Genomic DNA, 25,726 nt, shown 5'->3' with positions numbered 1-25,726 from the left:
TTGGCGTGCGCGCGTCGAACCGTGGGCGGCTCTCCACCGAGGCGTAGGGGCGCCATGGCTACAGACGGTGAGGGTGGCACGGGCCGGACTCGGAGCCGGGCTGGGAGGGACACGTTTGGTTGTTAAACGAGCAGCCAGTGTAGTCGTTCGTTCACTCAGCAATTTCATTGTTGAGACAGGGTCTCACATAGAACTCGTGATGTCAAGGATGGTCTTGAACTCTTGATCCTCCAGTCTCTAACGTGCTGGAAAGTACAGGCATGCCCGTGGTACTCAGATCTTTGTGCTTTCTCAGTAGGCTTTCTACCAGTTGAGTCCCATCCCCAGCCCTAGTATTTTTACGTAGGCGCTCTCTCCTGCCTTAGCCTTCCGAGTTCTGGGGTTACAGACCTGCGTTAGCACGCCAGTGTGTCGTTCGTTAAATACTGGGATTGTCCCCGTGTACTGAACGTTATTCTCGAAACTGGAGGGTACAGCACAGAATCAACACAGGGAAGCTTGAGTGTGTGGTGTCATTCGGTCGAGAGGGGCAGTTGACAAGTGAAATCATTCCAAGAGGTGACCAGGGCTGTGAAGACAAATGTGTGGCAGCTAAGTTCAAGAGGGCTGTCTTTCATTAGGACTCCAGGAGAGATCGAGACACTAGAACTGGATTGAGCAACACAATGAAGTTCACTTTAAGTACAAACATCCTGGGAGGTTAAACTTAGAAGAGCAAAACGGGCAGTGGGTGGATGGAGGAAGGTGAGAGAGAGGCTCTTATTCATATACTAACCTGCTAGTTACAGCTTTTAAATTACATTTCCTCCCAAAGATTCTCGTGTTTATTTATTTATTTTTTTTTGTGTGTGTGTGTGTGTGGAGAGAGAGAGAGAGAGAGAGAGAGAGAGAGAGAGAGAGAGAGCACACTTAGGAAGTCAGAGGCAAACTTGTGGGAATCGGTTCTCTTGTTGATTGTTTAGGTTTCTGGGATTGAACTCAGGTCATCGGGCTTGTAAGCAATCGCCTTTACCAGCTGAGCCCTCTCACTGGCCCCGAGTTATTTAGATTGACAACTTTAGAAGCATCGCTTTGGCTACTGTGTGAGAAATGGATTCTGGGGAGCAAGAGTAATTAGGGAAGTGCGCTCAGCAGTTGTAGCCATGACTCACACCTCTGAGAAAGGCAGGCCTGGCACAGCTTGTCAGCCAGGGAGGCAGAGGCTGAAGGAACCTGCAGAGACATTCCATGCGCACAATTCTGACAGGCAGCGCATTGTTTTCTTTCTCAGTCTTCTTGGTACTATCAAGGAAGGGAGCCTAAGCGGGGTTTGGTTCTGTAGAAACCAGAGGTGGGGGATGGTCCTGGTGAAGGAGCCGGGCTGCTAGAAGGAAAGTAGGAGGCAGTAAGTTGGGCACACACTCGCCCTGCCCTGTTATTATGTGCGCATCCAGGCTTTTCATGACAGCAGGCACTGGCAGGGTTGCTTTGTCCCTTCAAGTGCAGGCTCTTGGCTGGGTGTGGTGCCAGATGCGTGTAATCCCAGATACTCAAGAGGTAGGAGGTTACCAAATCAAGGCCAGCCTGGGCAATTTTTTAATATGCTGGGTTTTTTTTTTGTTTGTTTGTTTGTTTTTTGTTTTTCGAGACAGGGTTTCTCTGTGGTTTTGGAGCCTGTCCTGGAACTAGCTCTTGTAGACCAGGCTGGTCTCGAACTCACAGAGATCCGCCTGCCTCTGCCTCCCAAGTGCTAGGATTAAAGGTGTGCGCCACCACCGCCTGGCTAATATGCTGTTTTAAAGGGTCATGGCTCCTAGGGAGATGACTCAGTGGTTCAGAGCACTATCAGGGGACCCTGGTTAGTCCAGCAGCCACATAGCTGCAGAAACATCCAGGGGATACGGTGCCATCTCCCAACCTCTGAGAGCACTGCATAAATGTGGCGCACATACATAGCTCTCACTCATACAGAATAGATGTAATTGTTTTTAAGTAAGAAAATGCTGGGCTGTCGTTTGGTGGCAGAGCCCTTTCTTATCATGTAGAAGTCCCTATGTTTATTCCCAGGACCAGACTAAATGAAGCATAGGCTCTTTGAGGACTCAGAGCCAGGACCTCCATCACTAGTCATAGTTATTACTGTGGCTGTTTGTTGAAAGCTTGTGTTAGCTGGGCCTGCTTTGTTGTGTCTCTCAGTATGGATAGTGGCCTAATTCCTTTACATGGCAAAACTTTGTTCACAGCCGGGCAGTGGAGGCGCACGCTTATCCTCCCAGCATTTCTCTGGCAGGCAGATCTCTATGAGTTCAAGGCCAGCCTGGTCTACAAGAGCAAGTTCCATGACAGCTAGCAAATAATAATAATAATAATAAAATAAAAAAATTTTCACATAAGAATTGTTTTCTCCTCTTTGGCTCTTTTAAAAAGTTGATCCCTGGTCTGGGAATGTAACAATAGAGTAGAGTCCTTGCCTTACATTCACAGAGCCCTGGTTTGGTCCCCAGCACTGTTTCCCACCAGATGTGCTGGTACAAGCTAGCACTTGGGAGGAAGAGACAGAAGGATCAGAAGTTTGATGTCATCCTTAGCTATGCAAGGCATTTGAGGCCAGCCTGTGCTATATAAATAAAAAACTAACTAAATAAAATAAAGATTCCTAATCCCCGCTGACTTGGCTATTGTACAGTGGCTCATCCCGGTTGCTCATGGACCGGCCTCATGGCTCATGGGTCCCTAATCTGCTTGAAATCCTGTCATGGAGATTCCTGTAAGCTCAAGACCAGGCTTTAAAATGTGGATACCTTTGGGTTAAGTCAGTATACGTTTGTGGAGTGTCCACCACATGCCAGGAGCAGAGGGTTGGCATTGCCCCACCCACAGCCTAGCGCTTATAGTGCTGTGGGGCAGGTGAGCGCTAAGAAGGTCTGCCCAGCTCCTCAGCCCTGGTCGGCTCAGCCTGGACCTGGTTTTGAACTCGGGGAGATCCATCTGCCTCTGCCAAATGTTGGGATTCCCCAGCATTTAAAATTAAATTTTTTTCTTCCATATTGTGTGTGTGTGCGCACGCGCACGCGCGCATGTAGTGGGCACCTTTGTTAAGTCAGGTCTCACCTAACCATGTGCATCCCAGGAATTGAACTCTGATCATCGGGCATGGCTGTAGGCCTTTACCTTGTAAGCCATCTCTGACCCTTATTTTATAAAATGAGATACTGGCTCTCAAACCAAGGGCTTCCCCAATACCAAGCAAGCACTCTAATCATTTAGTTGTGTCTTCAGCCCATAATTTTTAAGGAAACTTGGCTCTTTCAGTGAGCTCATGATCCGTCAGAGGATGATAGCCATATGAGGCCCTCTAGTTATTAAATGACCATCGGGAATGTTGTCTGTATTTCCATTTCATAAGGCTGACATTTTGAAATGTTGCTCTTGTTCCTGTTTGCAGAAGATGAGTTGAATCTTCTGGTTATCATAGTTGACGCCAACCCGATTTGGTGGGGAAAGCAAGCATTAAAGGGGTCTCAGGTAAGACGGCATGAGCCTTCCCACGACTCTCCGTAATTTCAGTTTGTGTGTATGCCACCCACTGCCCTGCAAGCAGTATTGAGTCCTTACAAGCCAGGTGTGGTGGCCCTCGTCCAGTCCTAGCCCTTAGGTGGAGGCAGGCAGATCTCAGGAGGTCAGGCTCATCTTTCCAGTCTTGGCATCTAGAGACACTGTCGGAAAGGAGAGCTGTGAGCGCATAACAGCCACCAGTTATACCGTACAGACCAGGGAGTTCTTAGAGCAGGGAGATGGAGAACTGGCCCCACTGTTCCCAGGAATGCACATGAAGTCCTCAAGCCTGTTGACTGTCACCCTCTTCCGGGGTACGTATGCAGGCAGCTGATTGCCTCCTGTCTATTTTGCTTTTCTAAACAGTTCCTATATCTCTTGTATGAGAAGGCATCTTCTGTTATATATCTCCTTGGGGGAGAGGGGTATGGTGTGCCGCAGCATGTATATGGAAGTCAGTGAACAACTTTAGGGGGCCTGTTCTTTGCTTCAATCATGTGCGCTCTAGGGATTGAGCTCAGCTCATCAGCCTTTGTTTAAAGCACCTTTAACCATTGAGCTATCCCACCAGACCTCGTCTTTGGAGTTTTGAGATGGGTAGGGTCATCCTTTTGTGTTTTACATAGTCTTTGTTTGCGTATGTGTGTGGATGCTTGCATGTTGTAGACACCTGTAGTTAGTTTGCTTCTTTCTCCAAGTGTTCCCCAGGCATCAAAGTTCCTGTATTTGCTGAGCCATCTCATTGACCCAAGTTTAAATTTTGATGAACACAGTTTATTTATTAAAACAAAACAAACGAGATTGTGTTTTTTTAAAAATTTTTTCAGTACAGGAATTTGGGTATCCCAGGCTGGCCTTGAACTTGCTGTATAGCCTGAGGATGAACTTCTGGTTCAGTCTCCTAAGTTCAAGGCTTCCAAGTTTACATGTGTGGCCCCACCATGCCAGTATTTGAGAAGTAATGTTCTCATGTATAAACGATTCTGTCAGTAAAGTCAGGAAGGCTTCCTCTCAGGTGCTGTGCTTCCGGTTTTAGAAGCAGCGGAACTGAGCAGATTTTTAGTGTTGAATCACTGTGTCAGATATTGGTGACTGTCCATTGGCACATAGTGGCACATGTCATGACGGGGAGGTAGAGACAGGTGAATTGCTGGACATTTGTTGCCCAGGGCAAGGCCCTTTCTTAAACACATCAGTGTATAAGTAAAGCTAAGTAATGAACAATCGGTTTTTCAATGCCGTCTTCATCAGGAGCTGACTTGTTTTTCCCGTGTTTGTCAGTTCACTTTATCCAAGTGCATGGATGCTGTGATGGTGCTGGCGAATTCCCACCTCTTCATGAACCGCTCCAACCAGCTGGCGGTGATAGCCAGCCACATCCAGGAAAGGTAGGACCAGCGCTCTGCTGGGGGCTGCTTTCTAGTCCTTGCTGGTTTCATACACGTGTGTAGTACATGCTGGTTACTCTACCCTGTCAGCCGATTCTTATACCCGGGGAAGAATGGCAGACTTGGAGACTTCTTCGGAGACCCTGGCAACCCGCTTCCTGACTATAATCCCTCCGGGAGTAAAGATGGGAAATATGAATTGTTGACAGCTGCAAATGAGGTGATCGCCGAGGAGATCAAAGATCTGATGACCAAAAGTAAGAGCCTGGCTATAGTCACTGTTACCTCCCTGTAGTGAAACTGTTGTATGCTTTTAAAATGTAAGGTTTGTATTGATTCTTTGAGGATTTCATGCGTACCATGTATTTTGGTGATATTTGCCTCTCTCTCTCTCTCTCATAATCTGGCTAGGGTTGCAAATGCCTTTGATTTCAGCACTCAGGAGACAGAGGCAGACAGATCTCCTGTGAGTTCTAAGCCAGCCTGGTCTACTTATCCAGTTCCGGGAGAGAGTTTGTCTCAAAAACAAAAAACAAAACAAAACAAAGAACCCTCTTGTGTTGCCCATATTCTCACGGTATGGGCCATGTCCTGGAGTATGGTTGCGCTGTCAGGGACCACACCCTTAGAAAAAGCCAACCTTGCCATCCCAGGCCATCGGTTGTTAATGGCTCCCCAGCTAGGGGAGGCTCATGCATCCGTCCATCTTAGTTACGTTTCTATTGCTGTTAAAAAGCACTATGACCAGGGCAACTTACAAAGCGTTTAATTTGGGATTCATGGTTCCAAAGGGTAGTAGAACCTTCGTGGTAGGGAGCATGGCAGCAGCAGGCAGGCAGGCTTGGTGCTGGAGCAGTAGCTGAGAGTTTACATCTAATCCAAAAGCACAGAGTAGGGGAAGAGCTAACAGGAAATGACATGAATTTTTGAAACCTACAGTCTACCCCTGGTGACAAATCTCCAACAAGACCACAGCTCCCAATCCTTCCCAAATAGTTCCTCCAGCTGGGGCCCAAGAATTCACATGTATGAGCCTGTGGCAGCCATTTTCATTCAAACCGCCGCAGCCTCCAGTGTTGTCATCTTTAAAGTCAACAGTGCCTTTCCCAGCTAAGGGCTCTAGTGTTCCTGCAGCCTGCCATGGCTTTCAGCCTTTGGTCTGCAGCGGTCCTTAGAGGAAAAAGGAACTCTAAAGATGAGAAGGGGCTGACAGTGACCCAGGGCTGGGACAGACATGTGGGCCCATGGTCTCAGATGATAGAAAGTGCTCTGTAGTCAGAGCATGGGGACGGGCCCTCGGCTGTAAACTTGCTAAGAAGTAGCTGAGTTCTAGAGCATCTCTGGAGAGATGCCTGGAGGTTAGCAGCACTTGCTGCTGTTGGAGAGGACCCAGGTCTGGTTCACAGCACCCATGTAGGGAGGCTCAGTGCCCCCTCTAACTCCAGCTCCAGGGTAGCCAATACCCTTTGGGCCTCTGCAGGCATCATGTACACATCCACACAGACACACACACACACACACACACACACACACACACACAAATTAAAAAAAAAAAATTGAGTTTCTAAACAATAAATTATTTTGAGACAAAAATCTTCCTGTGTCTCCCTGACTGGCTTGGAGCTTGCTGTGTAGACCAGGCTAGCCTCAGACTCAGAGATCTGCCTGCCTCCACCTCCAGCATGGTAGGATTAAAGGTGTAGGCTTCCACACCTGGCTCCATCTTAACCAGTTCTGAGTGTACAGCTGAGTAGCACTAGGTGTGCACACTGTTTCAAGGCCATCCTACCGTCTGTCTCAAGAACCTTATCCTAAGTAAAATTCCACGTCGTTTATTTTGGTTTTTTACTTTTCATCTTGGTTTATTTTACTTTATGTGTATGAATGTTTTGCCAGCATGTGTGTCTATGCACCATGTGTGTGCCTGATTTTTGTGGAGGCCAGAAGAGGGTATCAGATCCCGTGGAGCTGGTGTTATAAATGATTGTGAGCCCCCACTTGGATGCTGGGCTTTGAACCCAGGTCTTCTGGAAGAGCAGCCAGAGCTCTTAAGAACCCAGTGACCTTTCCAGTCCCTCTCCAGCCTCTAAATACCAACTCCCATCTCTGTCTCTCCTTCCCCTAAATAAACACCTAGACACTTGGAAGAGAGGCGTGGAGTAGCTTACTTGGGTTTGCTGATTACTCGTCTCCGTGTTTTGAAATCCACTTTGAACATGGCATCTTGTGATTCATTCATGAATACTTGCATTTCATAATGACTTTATTTGAAAAAAAATACTTAGAATTTCCCCATTTTCTGCTCTTTTACATTTGCAGGTGACATAAAGGGCCAACATACAGAGACATTGCTAGCAGGATCCCTCTCCAAAGCCCTTTGCTGTATCCTTATGCTAGTGTGTTCCAAAGCAGTCTTTTGTAGCGAGGGTGTTTAACTGGTGGCCTCTCCAAGACCTTGTTCTGTAACACTCATGTGTAGTAGCTCCTTTGGCCCTTCAGGATGTTTCCATGACCATCTGAAAAGCCTGGTGCTGCTTCTTAGTAAGGTATTGCTTTGTTTCTTTTGTTTTGTTTTGTTTATCTTATTTTAAGAATGAGTATTTTGCCTGAGTATGTCTCTGTGTACAGTGTGGGTGTTTGGAACCTGTGGAAGTCAAAAGAGGGCATTAAATCCCCTAGAACTGGAGTTGCAGGTGGTTGAACCACCATGTAGATGCTAGGCACCGAGGCTGGGATCTCTGCAAGAGCAACCAGTGTTGTGCCCTGCTGAGCCATTTCTCCAGCTTCTTGCTTCTTGCTCTGATAGTCTAGTACTTGCTTTGATCTTATTCCTTGAATTGTCATCTCTGGTACTGATTTTAAAAGTTGTTTACCAATCTCACACTTTAATTAGTGAGTGGCACTCTGTAGGTGAGCAGCCAGACTCTGATTTCACGTGTCCTGGCCTCTCAGCCTTGCTTTTGTGAAGTGTCTTTTAACAGTATTGAGTGGTGTTTACGTCCTGTTTTTATCCAGTTGTCCGGATCCTCTTTATGCCTTTCAAATTCATCATCTCGCTGGAGGGACTGACTGGTTTGGGTGCGGCCCCAGTATTGGTATCAGGGATGGTGGATAGTCAGCTGTCTGTCCTGTGGGCTTCAGTGCAGAGCTCATGCTTCCCTTACTGAGTTCAGAATTGAGTACTGAACCCAGGCCCACCCATATGGCTGTCATGGCAGGAGATGGGAGGGGGCTGTCTTGAAGTCTGAAGGTCTGTTTTCCTGTTAGTGTGGATGTTTGTGAAGCAGCACATTTATTTTCCTTAATGTTAACAATCCAGACATTCACAGAGTGAGCAAGGCAGTTAAAGGTAGGAGCTGATTGTTTTGCAACTACCGCCCTTTGATTTTAGTGCTGCATGCTTGGTGGGGTATTTAAGAATTGCTGAACACTCAGAGGCAGGCAAATCTCTGTGAGTTCAAGGCCAGCCTGGTCTACATAATAAGTTCCAGGCCAGTCAGGGCTGTAGAGTGAGATCCTTTCTCAAAATAATATAAAATAACAATTGCTTAGAAAACCACATACTTTTTTTTTTTTTTTTTTTTTTTTTTTTTGGTTTTTCAAGACAGGGTTTCTCTGTGGCTTTGGAGCCTGTCCTGGAACAGGCTGGTCTCGAACTCACAGAGATCCGCCTGCCTCTGCCTCCCGAGTGCTGGGATTAAAGGCGTGCGCCACCATTGCCCGGCCAAACCACATACTTTTTAAGCTATCTTGTTTGTTAAATTATCTGTTTTTGTCTCTTTATAGATAATCAGGAGATGAAATCAAGGATATTGGTAAGGTTATACACAATTTAGATATAACTGCAGACAGGTGGAAACCATGGGAATGAGTCCAGGTGTGATGTCACAGGCATTTAAATCCAGCATTGGGAGAGGGAGACACAGGCTGATCTCTGTGAGTTGAAGGACAATGTGATCCTACATAGCAAGTTCCAGACCAGCCAGGGCTACATAGTAAGATCTGTCTCACAAAGCCATCTGGAAAAGCATTTTCAACATTGTTACTTTTATAGAAAATTAATATTTCTAAAATCAGAGCTCTTGGGCCAGTGAGATGGCTCTGTGAGTAAAGGTGCCTAGCCTGATGACTTCAGTCCCCAGGGCCTACGTGTATGGAGAGAACTAACTCCCAGCGCTGTCCCCTGGCCTCCCAGTGCGTGCTGGATATGCTGGACAGATGCCCGTCAGTCTGTCAAGGACCAGGATGGATCTGGTGTCCCCTTTCACTTCAGGGGCTTAGTACTGAGTAGGAAGAGAGACTGGAGAAGTGGCCCCGGGTTAGTACTGAGTAGAAGAGAGACTGGAGAAGTGGCCCCGTCTGTGACTTGCAGCAGGTCCTGTCCCAGTGAGTCCTGGGAGGTGCTTGAGGTCGAACGGCTGTATTTGCAGGTGATCAAGGCTGCAGAGGACAGCGCACTGCAGTACATGAACTTCATGAACGTTATCTTTGCTGCTCAGAAGCAGGTGAGGCATCAGCCTTCCTAATTTCTGAGAGAAATCCTCGGAGGCTGGGTGTGGTGGTGCATACCTTTTTGAGTTGGAGTCCAGGCTGGTCCATATAGAGAGTTCTAGGACATCCCCAGGCTAAAAAAACAAAACAAAAAACCCAAAAATGTGATCACTGTCATTCAGTGGGGTTCTGGTTGTGGCTTGGGGATTCAGAATCCACACAGGGCACCGGTCATCCTGCGTCCTTGGCCTGGCGGTGTTGTCAGAACACTCCAGCTCGGTTTTGCATCAGCTGTCATGCTGCTCATCCCGTTAGCCCACCTGTGGCTAAGACTCCCGGGTTGACGGTTTGATACAGGAACCCTCAGCTTTTCCATCTTTTGTATTTTTTTAATTTTTGGCAGTGTCATTTAACCCAAGACTTTCACATATGTGACGAGCTCTACGTGACCTGAGTGTCCCCAGGAGCTTCTTGTTTTGTGTTGAGACAGGTGGGCTCTTGCTGACTTGCCCAGGCTGGTGTCAGCTCCCTGCAGTCCACACAGGCCTGGGACTTGAGAAGCCCCTGTGTCAGTCTGCTGGGCAGCTGGCTAACGGTGTGTGCCGTTCGCCTACAGTTTCTCTTTTGATGCTAGTGTGGCGTGTGCTGTGCAGATAACTGATGTTCGGATAACCTGATGCATCATCTTCGTTCTCTGTTTTTTTTGTTTTTGTTTTTTAATGTGTCCAAGTGTTCTGCCTGCAGACATATACATGCAACATGTGCACTTCTGGTGCCCATAGAAGCTGCGAGAGGGTGGTAGAGCCAGTGGAACTAGTTACAGATGGTTGTGAGATAGGATGTGGGTGCTGGAAACTGAATCAGGGTCCCCTGGAAGGGCAGCCAGTGCTCTCAGCCACTGCACCATCTCTCCAGCCCCCTGTAAGCCTCAGTTGGAGCATACAGCACCACTGGAGCCCAGTATTTCCTTCCGTGTGGAGCATGTTGCAGTGAAAAGGGGTCAGGCTTTGGAGACAGGATTGGGACCTGGACTGGATGTTTCAGAAGCCAGTATCCACCGTGCAGCATCACTGGACATGTTAAAGGGCCCATTTTAGGGATAGAGTCTGACTGGACAAAATGGGGCACATCTCTACCACTACTAGGGAGGCGGAGGCAGGAGGATTAGCACAAATTCTATGCCAGTCTAGACTATAGAGTTGAGAACCCGTCAAAAAAAAAATAATAAAAGAGAATAGAGTCTAGACGTCTGAGACAGCCATAACCATTGCTATAATGTTTTAAATGCTCCTTTCAGAATATTCTCATCGATGCCTGCGTCCTAGACTCGGATTCAGGGCTCCTCCAACAGGTATGTTTCCAGGGGTGTTTCTGGTTGTTTGTCCTGAGACAGGGCCTTACTGTAGCTGTAGCTGGATCTGGAACTCACAGAGGTCTACCTGCTTCTGCCTCCCGAGTGAAAGGTTTGTGACACCATGCCTCCCCCACTATTCAGTTTTCTAAGAAATAATTTAATTTTTGAGGAAAATGTAAATTCTGTACATTGCATTTTATATATATATATATGTCTTGGGAATTACTGTTAGATGTTGTAGTCGAGCTTTCTCGTCGGGCCCACTAGCCTGCAAATAATGACATGGGACATTAATTATAAAAGCTCGACCTTAGCTTAGGCTTGTTCCCAACCAGCTCTTATAACTTAACATATTAATCTACGTTCTGCCCTGTGGTACTACCTCATCTCCATACTTCCCATCCTGCTTCCTCTCGTCTGGCTGGCACCTCTGCCTTTCTTCCCAGAGCTCGCTCTCTGCCCAGATCCTGCCTATCCTCTCCTGCCCAGCTATCGGCTGTTCAGCTTTTTATTGCACCAATCACAGCAATACATCCTCACACAGTGTACAGATATCCCACTACAAGGTGTGCTTTGGGGTTGTGGGGGTGGGGCGGGGGTGGTAAGAGCTTACTCTAGCCCAGGCTGGGGTCACATTCATGGCAGTTCACCTGCTTTAGATGCTGCTCTTTGAGCAGAAGTTTGAAACTAAATCTTGTGATTTTACCAGAATGGCGAGGGTGTAAAGGTACCCACACCTAAATAATCAGCAAGCCATGGGTGACTACCTTTTGCTCACAGGAAGTATTTCTGGGCCAGTGAGATTGCTTAGTGGCTAAAGGTGCCTGTGCCCAAAGCTGATGACTTGAACCCATATGCTGGAAGGAGAGCGCCACTCCTTCAAGTTCTCCTCTGGTCTCCATTCGTGTGCCATGGCTTGCATATGCGTGCACACACAAATAATAAACGTAAAGACAATTGTTAATATCCCTTCCTTTCCCTTCAGCATTTCCTTAAAGAGTTACATCCTTGAAGATCCTTGAAGATCAGTCATCAGTGAAAAGGGCTGGTGCTGGGCTGAGGGGAGGGAGCATGCGCTGGTCCGAGAGAGCTGCACTTGTCAGTTCTTGGGCTCAACTTGACAGTAGGCATGTGGTATTTTTTTGTTTGTTTATTTTGTTTTTTTTGTATTTTGAGACAGGGTTTCTCTGTGTAGTCCTGGCTATCCTGGAACTCGCTCTGTAGACCAGGCTGGCCTCAAACTCACAGAAATTCTCCTGCCTCTGCCTCCAAGTACTGGGATTAAAGGCTTGTGCCAACACTACCTAGCCTGTTTTTTGTTTTTTAATGCATAAGTGCATTTTAAGGAATTGTTTAGAGATACCTAAGAATTCATTACATTTTATTTAAAATCTGGTACCCCTCCCCATGAGGATGAGACACAGCGTAGGAGTTAGTCCTGGGTGTACGCGCCATATGACATCCAGTGCTTGTGTCTGTGTCCTGTTCCGATGAGGGTGGCTGCTGCCTCCCTCAGCTCCTCAGCCGCCCTGCCTTTCTGTATCTACACTGTTGCAGTTCCCATTGCCTTACGTATTAGGCTTTCAAGGTGACTTGATTTGCAGCTCTCAAAGGGTCATTAACTCGGAGATAACTCTGATTGGAAGCTGGCTCTGGCCCTGTCCCTCACCAGGATGCCTCGAGTGCACATGCCATCGGCTCCTGGACCTCAAGTCACGGGCGGACAGAGCTCTGCCTTTTCTGTGCAGTGGCTTCTCCAAACTCTGAGCCCTGTCTCTGAGCACAGCCTGGTTCATGGGGTAGCCACCCTGCTTTCCCTCTTTCTCTTCCTCCCTTTCCATACTGCTGTGATCTAGATGAATCTGTCCTCGCACAGATGCTGAATCCCACTCCTGTCTTCTTTCCTAACTACCCTTCTGTGGGGCTTGCAGACATCTGGGCTCTCTTAGCACACTCAGTCTGTCATCTTGGGAGTCAGAAAGAAGCTGATGGCCTAAGAGAGGCCATGTTACTTCCTTGCTTAACTGCCCCCACCCCCATCCCTAGCGTCCCAGCACACTTTGGCTAATACCCAAGTCCTTGCCTTGGCCTTCTGTTCACTCCACATCATCTCTTTTCCTGTGGACCCAAGAGTGGTGTTGCCTGAAACCATAGTTAACCTGGGCTGTTGTGGCCTAGTGCCTTGGCACTTGTCCCCTGCTGCCGAGGCTTGGCCCTTGCCTTCCCTTAGCTTTCCTTCCCCATCACCCGATTGATTGTCATGGAAATTAAAATTTATAACATCAGTTTTGTGTCCACCAGCCCGATGTGCTCTTCTCCCTCCTCCCCCTTAAAACTAGGAAGGAAACTTTAAAGCAAAGCACTGGGAAGCTCAGAACACGCTGAATGGCACAGAGGGCAGACAGTGATGCTGCCAGGGGCTGTCCTGTCTGTTGGCAGTGCCAGGAGCTCACCTGAGGAAGAGACACAGTAGCCTGGGAGTCTGGAGCAGAGCTGAGTGATAGTGTCTGTAGTGTGGGCAGTAGTGAATGCGTGAACCACACTGGAGCAGAGCTGAGTGATAGTGTCTGTAGTGTGGGCAGTAGTGAATACGTGAACCTCACACCAGCTGACTTAGAGACCTGTGGAGTCCTCATGAACCCCACTCCCCTGAGAATGCCGAGGTTCTGCATTGTTCATGACCCCTCTGTCTTGCAGGCTTGTGACATCACAGGGGGATTGTACCTGAAGGTGCCTCAGATGCCTTCCCTCCTGCAGTACTTACTGGTGAGTTATCGGGGGCGGCAGCCCGCCATCTCTAGCATCCCAGGGTAGGAATTGCTGGGAGAGAGTGGCTTCAGGGTTCCCAGGCTGAGAAGGGTGGACTTCCAGGTCTTTGAACTCTAAAAGTTTTTGCAGATGTCATATGATTATATAGCAGAGTGTTTAGTAAGTGGCGTGGGGCTGACAGCATGGCTCAGGGAGTAAGGGTGCTTGCCGCCCAGCCTGATGACCTGAGTTCAATCGCAGGATCCATACGGGGAAAGGAGAGAATCACCTCCTACCAGTTGTCTTCTGCCTGCCATGTGTATGTGCTCACACACATACAAGTGCACAAATTAAATGAAAAAAAAATAATTGTGGGATGAGTAACAATGAATAGGTGTTAAAGGAAATTATTATTTTGTGTAAGTTACGTCCCCTGAGTGCATGTGGAGGGCAGAAGCCAACTGGCAGGAGCAGTTCTCTCCTTCCAGGTGTTGGTTCCAGGAGTGGAACTCAGCTCATCCAGGCTGCTGGCATGTACCTTTCCTCCCTGAGCCATCTAACCAGTCCCAGAGGACAGGCTCGCGTTAGTATTCTCCTAGTGCTGATTGGCTAAGATCTGCTCTTGCGTGTGACGACTGGCTGAGCTCTGCTGTCTGTGTGGTGACTGGTTAAGCTGTTGTCTGATTGGCTAACGCTGCTGCTTGTCTGTGTGTGATGATTGGCTAAACTGTTGCCTGTGTCTGGAACGTTGCTGTTTTAAAAGTACTTTGTATATTTTTTCTGTCTTTTGTTTGTTTGGTTTTTTTAAACAGTGGGTTTTTCTTCCGGATCAAGATCAGCGATCTCAGCTAATCCTCCCACCTCCGATCCACGTGGACTACAGGGCTGCCTGCTTCTGCCACCGAAGTCTCATTGAGATCGGCTATGTCTGCTCCGTGTGTCTGTCGAGTAAGCTCACGTGTAGTTTTTCTTCCTGTCTGTGTTGGGAGAGGGGGTGGCACAGAAAGTAATCTGGCTTTCAAATCCTTATTTCATTTTTTTTTTTTTTTAAATTTTGAACAGTTTTCTGCAATTTCAGCCCCATCTGCACCACGTGCGAGTGAGTATCTTCACAGGTGCTGATGGGAGTGGGTTCCCGAGGACTTCCGAGACCTAAAATGTTCTCTCTCTATCGTTCCAGGACAGCCTTTAAGATCTCCCTCCCTCCTGTACTCAAGGCTAAGAAAAAGAAACAGAAGGTGGCCCTGTGATGAGCGATGTGCGTGTGTTTCCCCATCCTGCTGCAGCCTGCTCTCCCTGGAGGGCGCTGCTCTCATCCCGTGCTTGTAGGGTGGAGCTGACGTGCACCCCAAGCCTCCCATGTTCCATGGAAAGGGGACAAGCACAGGGTTAACACTTTCTGTCTGTTGCTTAGCAGAAACCAGGTGGGCCTGGTTCATCTGCTGTTGCTCTCTTCCTTGGGGCTGGGTGTTGAATCCCCACCTTGCAGGTCCTCGGCCAGCACCCCACTGCTCCGCTGCAGCCCCTGGGATTTTGTTCTTAGATTTGTCCTCCGTCACAGCTTATCATCTACATTCTGGGCTTTCTGTACTAAAAGATGGGCAGTGAGTGAAGTTGGAATGCCACTCGGGAAGGTGACCAGCATTGGGTCATCATCAGTCATGACAAAGCATCTTAGTTGGCCTGGTGTGCACATGCCTGGAATCCTGAGTCAGGAAGGTTTGGGGTTCAGATCCTGCCTGTCTTTTAAGAAAATGAACATTTTTTATCAAATAAATTGTTTCCTTTAACTATATTTAAATGTAACCTGACCCAAAGGCATAAGCCTTCAATCCCAGCACTCAGGGTGCAGAGATTGAGGCCAGCCTGGTCTACACAGTGAGTTGAAACCAATCAGGGCTGCATCTTGCCACTTTGTTTACAAAACAAACCAAACCAGTGGTCAGTGTAGGAGACCTGCCGACTCGAGGCTCCCTGCAGCTGTTAGCTGTTCTGTATTTGTCTGGTATGCCAGCATATTTCCACGGAGTTAACCAAGATTATTAGTAATGGTTTTCAACAAAAATGTATAAAATCTTAATTTAAATATACAAAAGGAGCAATCGCTGGGGCTGTGGTAAAGGTTGTCAGAGACACACGTGAGGGAAGAGTTTGTCGGCTGGAGTCAGAGCCACCTCATGGGGAAAAGGAGCTATCTAGAGGTATAACCTTGTCATTTTCTAATAGAATAACATTAATATTGGAGAACTGTTGAATACTAAAATGTAAATGAGTTTAATTGAAACACTTGTAATTTCAACAATAAAAATTTTATTTTTATATTTACTAATTTTCTTAAAGTATTTTTCTAGATATTTTCATTAAGTAGTTTTTTTGAGACGGTTTTTCTGCATAATAGCCCTGGCTGTGTTGGAACTCACTTTGTAGAACAGACTCACAGAGATCCTCATAAGTGTTGGATTAAAGGTGCCACTCAGCTTGCATTGAGCAGTTTTTGTTTTTAATTACTAAAAGCTTTCTTAAGAACACTGACCTTCCAGAGGACCCAGGTCCAGTTCTACTCAGGAAGCAGCTCACAACTATTTGTTGCTTCAGTTCCAGGGCATCAGGTGCCCTCTCTTGGCATCCACATGCACCAGGCACAAACATGGTGCACAGACGTGCAGGCATGTGTGAACAACCGTACACATAGAATAAAAATCTTAAACCCAAACAACAGCACAAATCAGCAGGCTGGCATGGTAGCTCAGCAGGTACTGTGACCTGACCCATCTCCAGGGCCACGTTGGGGGAGGACAGAACTGACCTTGAGTTGTCTCCATTCGGGTCCATTGGGACTGAGGCGTAGACTTGGATCTGGTGCCTGGAGGGCCTGCATATACAGGTGGCAGGGGCAGGTGCAGATGCCACTTCTTCCAGCTGTTGCTGGGGGGCCGCTGCCGGTCACAGACCTCCGCCTGAGGTGACAGCAGTCCAAGCCAGTTTGCCGTGGCTAATGGATAATGACAGTGGGAGTGGAAACATCCGTGGGTCACGTAGCTGTCTTTGAAGGGGGAGGACCATGTTACTCCACTGATTGTAGGTGTGTGCCACCACTGCCCAGCTTGAACTAGCCTTCACTGGTGGAGGGTTTTCCATGACACTGGCTGCCTGCTTTTGGGGCAGTGAACCGTTTTTGGCTGGGATTGAAGGAAACAGAGAACGTGGCCTGGGCCAAACCAAGAAATATACAGTTTTGAATATGGTAACTAGGCAAGAGGCACCTTGGACTAATTCTAAAGTTCTCTGGCATTGCTCATAGTGCATTTGGTGTTACCGTAGAGAAAACACGAGATGCAGTTGATGACCATACTCAGGAGTATGCAGGACCATGACTGGGATGCTATGTAAATATACAGTGGTCTTCCAGGAATGGCAAGCGGTAGCCTGGCAGAACTAGCGTAAGCCTGGCAAACTAGTCTTTAGGGTTCTTAAAAGTTACAGACCTGGAACCTAGACACCCCTCTACTCACCTACCCATGTTCTGAAACTAATAGGTTTTACTTCATGTGTATGATCGGTCGCCAGGAAGTATGTGTATTTGCACCACGTGCATGTAGTGACTAAGGACGCAAGAGCCTCAGGGCATCAGATCCCCGGGAAGTGTAGTAACAGGAAGTTGTGAGTTACCACGTGTGTGCTGGGAACCGAATTGTGATTCTCTGCAAGAGCAGCAAGTGCCCTGAACCTCTGAGTCATCTCTCCACACCCTCAGTGTGGTTTCTTGAAATCTGGGATGGAAAGAACCCACGATATCCCCTGAAAGTTGTGAGCTGAAGAAGCAATCAAGGCCTGGTGGGCAGGGCGAAGATCGGAGAGCTGGCGCTCTTGTACTGGACCAATCATGGAACGCTGCTACCCGATTGGTGGTTGCCATGGCTACTGGTACTTTCGCTAGGCACGTAGAAGTAGACTCTCTTGACCTAAACCAATCACGACACGCCCATCACCGATTGGTGGTTGCCATGGTTGCGGGCTCTCAGCTTGGCAATATGGCGTCGGCCGGGCGGCAAAGACTGCCGCTTTTTCTCCTCTGGAATATTGCGGGTTTGTGAATCAGACGCGTCCTCGGGATGGGCTCTCTGTCGCTACTCGGCCTCCTGTGGGGATTTCTCCTGCTGCAGGACGTCCTGAAACCGCTGCGTGGGGACCCGGGTGTGTATGGCGTGGTATGGCCTGCATGGCCCAGACTAAGGGAACCTGGAGCTTCTAGGATCCTGGAAATCAGGACCACATAAAAAGCCAGCACACACACCCCAGACACAGGTTCTGCAGTAGCTAACCCCATCCCGTACTTCCTTCTCTCCTAGTTTTTATCCCATCTTTCATACGAATGTCCAGCCCTGAGGTCAGCGCGTGCCTTGTCGGAGGCAGTGAGGATGTCACCGTCTCTCTGATTCCGCTGCAGGTCGAGAAAGGTAAGAGTCTGGCTTTTCTTGGAAGCGTGGGTGCTGTCCTCAGCAGAGTAGGGGTGGGGAAGAAAGGCAGTATCTTTGTGTTGTAGAACAAAGAAGTCCTGTGGACAGGTTCTGGAAATGGAATCTTGAAATAAAAGTGGCCAACAAGCCGGGCATGGCAGCACACGTTTTAAATCCCAGCACTGAGCAGCCAGAGGCAGGTAGATCTGTGAGTTCCAAGCCAGCCCGGTCTGCATAGTGAGGTTGTTTTGTTTTTGTTTTTGCTTTTGTTTTCCAAAGAAAAAATTGACCAGTATTCATTGAGATAGCCCCGAGTTTTCCACACAGCATCTCAGGGTTCTCATAAGAACAGTAGGGCCACCAGGCAGTGGTGGCCCATGCCTTTAATCCCAGCACTCGGGAGGCAGAAGCAGGCGCATCTCTGTGAGTTTGAGGCCAGCCTGGTCTACAAGAGCTAGTTCCAGGACAGGCTTCAAAGCCTGGTCTACAAGAGCGAGTTCCAGGACAGGCTTCAAAGCCTGGTCTACAAGAGCGAGTTCCAGGACAGGCTCCGAAGCTACAGAGAAACCCTGTCTTGAAACAACAACAACAACAAAAAGAATGGTAGCATCTCTTTATCCCATTGGCAAATGAGGAGACATACTGCTTAGCCAGTCTGTTTAGTGTGTCTGTGGAGATTCCCACCCTAGGACTCTCGACCCCTTAACTGCCGGACGCTGATGCCTTGTGTTCTAATTTTCCCCTTAGGAGTGTTGCCAGTTCCTACTTGTGGTAGTCTCAGCAATGAGACGGGAGATTGGAATGTGACTGTGAGCCCCGGTGTGGTAAGACCTGAGACAAAAGCTCTATTGCATCTGTAGAGGCCTCTTGTGTAGGCTTTGTGCAGGTGTGCGCGTGTGCGTGCGTGTGTGTGCATGTGTGTGTGTGTGTGTGTGTAGCTGGGGATCAAACTCAGGTCCTGTCAGCTCCCAGGTGTTCTTGTGATCTGACATTCCATGTTCCATGTAAGTGGAATTTTCTTTGGGCCACCAACCAACAACTCCCAGATAAAGGCATGGAGACTTATTAATGATTATGAATGCTCAGCCTCAGCTTACGCTTCTCCCACTGGCTCTTGTAACATAATCTAACCTGTTCTTAGTCATCTACATTCTGCCTCAGGGCCTTTTACCTTTCTTTCATTCTGTATGTCCTACTATGTCCTACTTTCCTGCTTCCTCTGTGTCTGCCTGGCCTCTCTTTCTCCCCACCCCCAGCGTGAATTTCTTCTGTTTACTCTCCCTGCCCAGAAGTCCTGCCTATGCCTCCTCTCTCGTTATTGGCTGTTCAACTTTTTATTAGATCAGTCGGGTGCCTTAGGCAGGCAAGGTAAAACAGCAGCACATCAACACATCTGTATGTGGTTAAACAAATATTCCTCAACATATTTGCATAGTTAAACATCCTGCAACAGTTCCATATTCAATATTATCTGGAATTATCTGGAATTGTGGGCTATCAGTGTAGATCCCTATCTAGCATGAAGTTCTTACCTTAGCGTTACTGGTGTGTTTGGATATGTTACAGGTAGAGCATTCAGGCATATAGGACAGCCTGTTTTACATAGTGAGACCTTACCTAAAAGGGAAAAACAAGCTAGGCAGTGATGGTGCTCGCCTTTAATCACAGCTCTTGGGAGGCAGAGATCTCTGTGAGTTTGAGGCCAGCCCCATCTAGAGAGCGAGTTTCCAGACAGACACCAAAGATACAGAGAAACCCTGTCTCGAAAAACCAAAACAACAACAACAACAAAAACAAAACAGATCAAAACAAAGTAAAAAGCATGAAACTTATTTATTTATCATTTATTTATTTATTTGAGACAGGGGTTCTCTGTGTAGTTTTGGAGCCTGTCTTGAAACTAGCTCTGTAGACCAGGCTGGCTTTGAACTCACAGAGATTCACCTGCCTCTGTCTCTGAAGGGCTGGGATTAAAGGTGTGCACCACCACCACCTATCTAGGCACTAATTTTTTTTAGACTTATGAGATGAGGCATCTCCTACTGAATAAATGTTTACCAAGTGCTTAGTGGACTTAGTATGGATGCAAGGGATACACAAGTGAGAAAGACTGTTTTAGGGATGGACACTTAGCAGTTCAGGGCCACCCTGAGAGAAGCGGAGCTCTGTTCCCATCTTCTGCCTCAAAAGTCTTCTCGGCAAACTGGCTCCAAATACTGGACCTGTGTTTACCTTTCTCTAAGTGTCCAGAAGTTGTTTGCTTTTATGTTTAAGATGAGGATAAGGTGGAGGGGAGCCAGAGAGATACTTCAGTGGTTTCTCATGTTCTTGCAGAGGACCCAGGGCTGGTTCACAGACATCCACACTGGCAGAACACCCGTGCACATAATATAAAACATATATATTTAGTTTTATATTAAAACACACACATATGTATGTGTATATACACACACACACAGAGTCTTAGGGTTTCTATTGCTATGAAGAGACACCATGACCACGGCAACTTTTATAAAGGAAACATTTAAGGGTGGCTTACAGTTCAGAGGTTTTGTCCATTATCATCATGGTGGGTCATGGTCATAAGCAGGCAGACATTGTGCTGGAGAAGGAGCTGAGAGTTCTATATCTTGATCCAAAGGGAACAGGAAGTGAATTGAGACATGGGGCATGGCTTCAGGATATGAGACCTCAAAGCCTAACTCCACAGTGGCACACTTTCTCCAACAAGGCCACACCTCCTAACAGTGCCACTCCCTATGAGCCTATGAGGACCAATTACATTCAAGCTACCACATATGTATATGTATGTGTATGAGTAAGATTAGGAAATGGGGGTGGGTATGGCGGGGCACAGCTTTAGTCCCAGCACTTGGGAAACAGAGTCAGGTGGATCTCTGTGAGTTTGAGGTCAGCTTGGTTTACATGGCAAGTTCAATACCAGCAGAAGTACACAGTGAGATCCTGACACACAAGGTGGCCAACAAACACCTGCAACTCTAGCTCCGGGACATCCCACATTCTTTTTTTAAAATAATAATTTATTTTTATTTTATTTACATTGCTGTTTTGGGAGGGTGTCAGATACCCTGGAACTGGAATTACAGACAGTTGTGAGCTGCCATGTGGGTGCTGGGAAATGAACCTGGGTCCTCTAGAAGAGCAGCGAGTGCTCTTACCCTCTGAGCCATCTCTCCAACCCTAAGCATCCAGCATTCTTTTCAGGCCTCTGTTGATACCTACACACACACACACACACACACACACACACACACACACACACACACACACAGCATATATACATATAAACACACACATAAGTAAAAAGGAAAAATTTTAAAAATCAGGAATTAGTCAGGGAATGTGGCTCGGCTGGTAGAGTGCTTGTCTGGCATGTGTGAAGCCCTCAGTTCAGTGCCAGCCACAGTCACGTGCATGTATGTATATACACACTGAATAACGAAGGTAATCATGAGGAGGTCCGGAGCTTGGGTACCACAGGTTGTTTGGAAGTGAAGAGAAGGCTGCTGTCTTTGTATCGCCAGTTCTCCTTCTGTCAGTTGAGCCATCTTGGTAAAACGATGCAAGGCTCATGTGTGAGTTTACAATGTTTTCTGTTTCATCATCTCATCACTAGAGATGCTCACTGTGAGACACTTTAAAGACACAGCCATGTTTTCCTTCCAGCACGCGCTGGAAGTGACGGTCCGGTGGAAGAGGGGCCTGGACTGGCGTTCCTCAAACGAGACTGCCTCCTTCTCGGAGCTCCCGTGCCTCGTGCAGACGCTGCTGGTTTCGGCATCCCACAATGCATCCTGTTTAGCACATCTGCTCATTCAGGTGGAGATTTATCCCAATGCGTCTGTGACCCACAATGCATCAGGCAAGTGATGTCTGTGGACAGATACTAGACGTGGCTCTATGTTGTTATTTTGTGGTTGTTTTTGTTTGAGACAGGATCTTATTGTGTAACTTAGAGTTGGTCTAGAACTCACTGTGTAGAACAGGTTGTCCTTGAATCACAGAAATCTTCCTGCCACTGCCTCTTGAGTTAAGTTTTCTTTTTAATTTGTATGTGTGTGTATGTGTGTTTGGGTGAATTTGTGTGCCATATATATGCAGTACCCTGAAGAGACCAGAAGAGGGCATCAGATCTCAAGTACCTGGAATTCCATGCAGAACTTTAGTCCTCTGCAAGAACAGTGAGTTCTCTTAACCACTGAGCCATTTCTCCTCCCCTGCCTTCCTCAATGTACTATTTTTGTTTGTTTGCTTTTGAGGTTTTTTACTTTGTATCATTTTATTTAATTAAGATCTAGCCAAGCAACTGGTGGCATACACCTTTAATCCCGGCACTGGGGAGGTAGAGGCAGGTGGATCTCTGTGAGTTCAAGGCCAGTCTGGTCTACAGAGCGAGTTTCACTACAGTCAGAGCTACAAATGAGACCTTGTCTCAAACTCACTCTGTCTGTCTGTCTGTCTGTCTGTCTGTCTGTCTGTCTCTCTCTCTCTCTCTCTCTCTCACACACACACACACACACACACAATTATCTGGCTCTCCTGATGTACCTTTTGTAAACAACTTTAAGTCCTTTTGGGGAGAAGGTAAAATTTGTTTCCATGCATCGATCCCCATGTCTCTGCTCTAATTGAACCACACTGATGGAGGCGGGCCACCTTTTTCAGTGTGACTCGGAAGGTACAGCACTCCTCCTCTTCTGCCATTCAGACGCCGGCCTAGCCTAAGCACATGCTCTCTATGGAGCTGTTGGGCCACCACGTGGCCAACCTCTGTACTCGCTCAAATGACTTGTCTCTCTCTCTCTCTCTCTCCCTCTTAAGCTCACACCTATGAATCTATAATAAACTTCTTTTTAAAACTCAGAGAGAGAGAGAGACTGTGTGTGCAGCTCACATGAGAGAGTGCATGCCTACCCCACAAAGCGTGGGTTCAATTCTCAGTAACGCAGAAACTAAGCAAGGTCATGCTTGTCTGTAATCCCAACCCTGGGAGGCCGAGGCAGGAGAATCAGAAAATCCAAGGTCATTCTTGGTTACACAGTAAGTTTGAGGACAATCTGAGCTATGTAATACCATGTTTCTTAAATAAAAGGTGTGTGTGGGGGGGCTGGAGAGATGGCTCAGTGGTTAAGAGCATTGCCTGCTCTTCCAAAGGTCCTGAGTTCAATTCCTGGCAACCACATGGTGGCTCACAACCATCTGTAATGAGGTCTGGTGCCCTCTTCTGGCCTGCAGACATACAGATAGAATATTGTATACATAATAAATAAAAATAAAAATATTAAAAAAGAATACAATTAAAATATATTAAAAAATAATAAAATAAAAGGCGTGGGGAATGGCCTGCTATAACAAGTGCTACCACCATGGTTCTCTTGCCTGCAGCAGACTCCAGCATCTCTTGCCTGAGTAGCTATGGCTGGCCTTGATCTTACCTGGTAGCCAAGGTTAGTCTCTACTTCAAACCATCCTGCCTCGACTGAGGGCTACGATCATGGGTGGGCACTACCATGATATTTTGAGACAGAGACTCACATAGACCTTGAGTTCACTGTGTACCTGAGGCTAGCCTGAATCCTGACCCTCCTGCCTTTGCCTCCCAAGTGCTGGGATGACAGGCATGAGCCACACACTCAGCTCAAACACTTATTAAAGGAAGAAAAAGGAATCTTTCTGAAGAAAGCAGTGGTTTTAATTTTAGAGGTTTTTGTTGTTGTTGTTTGTTTTTTAATGCTTAAAATTCAGAATAAACCAAGAAGATATTCAGTGCGTCCTCAGAAAATCTGGAGAAAATCCGTGAAGAGGAAGTACTTGCAGGAGGCCCTCGTGGTAGCCACGATTCGATTCAGAGGCTTGCTTGACAGTGTTTCCTCCGTGGGCTACAGATGCTCAGTGACCAAGAGCATGTGCTGCGCTTCCAGAGGACCGGATGCAGGTCCTAGTCCCCCATCACAGATGTGGGACTGCAGCTTCGGAGGCTCCCACAGTCTCCCTGGAACCCGTACTCATGTACACCTTCCCCACCATAATTTAAAAAAAATTTTTTTTTTTTGAGACAGGGTTTCTTTGTGTAGCTCTGACTGTAATCCACCTGACTCTGCCTCCTGAGTGCTGGGATTAAAGATGTCTACCACCACCCAGCCAAAATAAATCTTTGAAGTATTTTCCATACTAGGTTTTCATGTCCACCCAGCCTAGCCAGTTCAGAGAGTTCCAGGTTCCGTGAGAGACCCTGCTTTAGAAACATAAGGTGGGGCTGGAGAGATGGCTCAGCAGCTAAGAGCACTGGCTGATCTTCCAGAGGTCCTGAGTTTAATTCCCAGCAACCACATGGTGGCTCACAACCATCTGTAATGAGGTCTGGTGTCCTCTTCTGGCCTGCAGGCATACACACAGACAGAACACTGTATACTAATTAATAAACAAATCTTTAAAATAATAATAATAATAAAAAAGAAACATAAGATAGAATGCCTGGCATGATGGTGCGTACCTGTAATCCTAGTTCTTTGGAGGCAGAGGCAAGTGAATCTGTGAGTTCAAGGACAGCCAGGCCTATATAGTGAGACCCAACCAAAACCACCAACAACTAAGGTAAAGAGAAAACACCTGACATGGGGCTCTGCTTCCACACACTTGCACATGTGCATACACACATACACATGCATGTACACGCACACGCATGCACGCACAACCTTACACATTGTGATTCAGCCTTTTTGTGAATCTCAAGAACTGTCCATGCTTTGTTTCCTAGCTGAACCTTTTCTGCTGTATGTACTTTTCAGATAACATGACCGTCATTCCTAACCAAGTCTATCAGCCTCTGGGTCCCTGCCCTTGCGACTTGACAGCCAAGGCCTGTGACATTCGCTGCTGCTGTGACCAAGTGAGTTCTTTCTGTTTGCCAGGCTACCTGAGAGCATCTGGGACAACAGTCGCCCCTAGCAGCTTTGGATAGGTGATGACAGAGATTATATTTCATTTTACAAATTATTGTTTTTTTGTTTTTAAAGATTTTTTTTTATTTTTATGTGCATTGGTGTTTTGCCTGTGTTTATGTCTGTGTGAGAGTGTCAGGTCCCCTGGAACTGGGGTTACAGACAGTTGTGAGTTGCCATGTGGCTGCTGGGAATTGAACATGGTTCCTCTGGAAGAGCAAACAGTGCTCTCAACCCCTGAGCCATCTCTCTAACCCTGTTTTTTTTGTTTTTGTTGTTGGTGGGTGGTGTGTGTGTGTTTGCTTGTTTGTTTTTTCAGATAGGGTCCTGTGCAGCCCAAGCTGGCAGAGGGAGTAGCCTTGAACTCTCGATCCTCCTGCCTCTATCTCCAACCAGAAAACTGTGTTTTTTACTGAGTATTTTCTCTTCTAGTATTGTTTGTGCAGTTTGTGGAGGAAAGAGAAAAGAATGTGTCTTTGGATAAAGTCACATTTGGAAAAGCTGTAGCTAGAGGATGATTTTACTGCACTTGTTTTTGGCATATGGTGTGGTGTGTTTGTGGGGCATTATAGAGGCTTATGTCACAGTGTATATGTGAAGGTCAGGGAACAACTTGAGGTTCCAGAATCAAGCCTAAGTTGTCACCTTTGGCAGTAATCAGCTTTGCATGCTGAGTCACATGGGAAACACACACACCCTCCTGTTGTGTGTGTGTATGTGTGTGTGTGTGTGTGTGTGACAAGGTCTCACTATGTAGCCTAAGTCTGTCTGGCTTCCTCAGCTTCCCTGAGT

The 25,726-nt window shown here is 47.1% G+C and overlaps 2 protein-coding genes across 5 annotated transcripts in view; both read left to right on the top strand.

Annotated features, from left to right (window-relative positions):
* Nucleotides 1–2: 2 nt before the first annotated feature.
* Gtf2h3 (general transcription factor IIH subunit 3) lies at nt 3–15,937 on the top strand. Its single transcript, XM_057766095.1, has 13 exons — nt 3–67; nt 3,425–3,504; nt 4,816–4,922; nt 5,013–5,179; nt 7,242–7,304; nt 8,242–8,271; nt 8,709–8,737; nt 9,353–9,427; nt 10,711–10,764; nt 13,465–13,533; nt 14,328–14,463; nt 14,578–14,614; nt 14,696–15,937. Exons 1-13 carry the CDS (start codon nt 55–57, stop codon nt 14,763–14,765), a joined length of 930 nt encoding a protein of 309 aa, XP_057622078.1. The 5' UTR covers nt 3–54; the 3' UTR covers nt 14,766–15,937.
* Nucleotides 15,938–17,556: 1,619 nt separating this feature from the next.
* Tctn2 (tectonic family member 2) overlaps nt 17,557–25,726 on the top strand; it is a 32,917-nt gene continuing 24,747 nt past the window's right edge. For all 4 annotated transcript variants that reach the window (XR_009056833.1, XM_057764476.1, XM_057764475.1 and 1 more), the window contains exons 1-5: nt 17,557–17,709; nt 17,865–17,972; nt 18,720–18,796; nt 21,660–21,855; nt 24,782–24,882. Coding sequence is in view for 3 of the 4 variants with exons in the window: in XM_057764476.1 (XP_057620459.1) it covers nt 17,628–17,709; nt 17,865–17,972; nt 18,720–18,796; nt 21,660–21,855; nt 24,782–24,882 (564 nt within the window). In the remaining variant the exon portion in view is untranslated. The remainder of the gene's footprint in view (nt 17,710–17,864; nt 17,973–18,719; nt 18,797–21,659; nt 21,856–24,781; nt 24,883–25,726) is intronic.

The sequence above is a fragment of the Chionomys nivalis genome, chromosome 3 (assembly GCF_950005125.1).
Source record: "Chionomys nivalis chromosome 3, mChiNiv1.1, whole genome shotgun sequence".
In the NCBI taxonomy this organism is placed as follows: Eukaryota; Metazoa; Chordata; class Mammalia; order Rodentia; family Cricetidae; genus Chionomys; species Chionomys nivalis.
The sequence above is the reverse complement of the archived record's forward strand: the minus strand, read 5'-3'. Positions and strand labels throughout refer to the sequence as shown.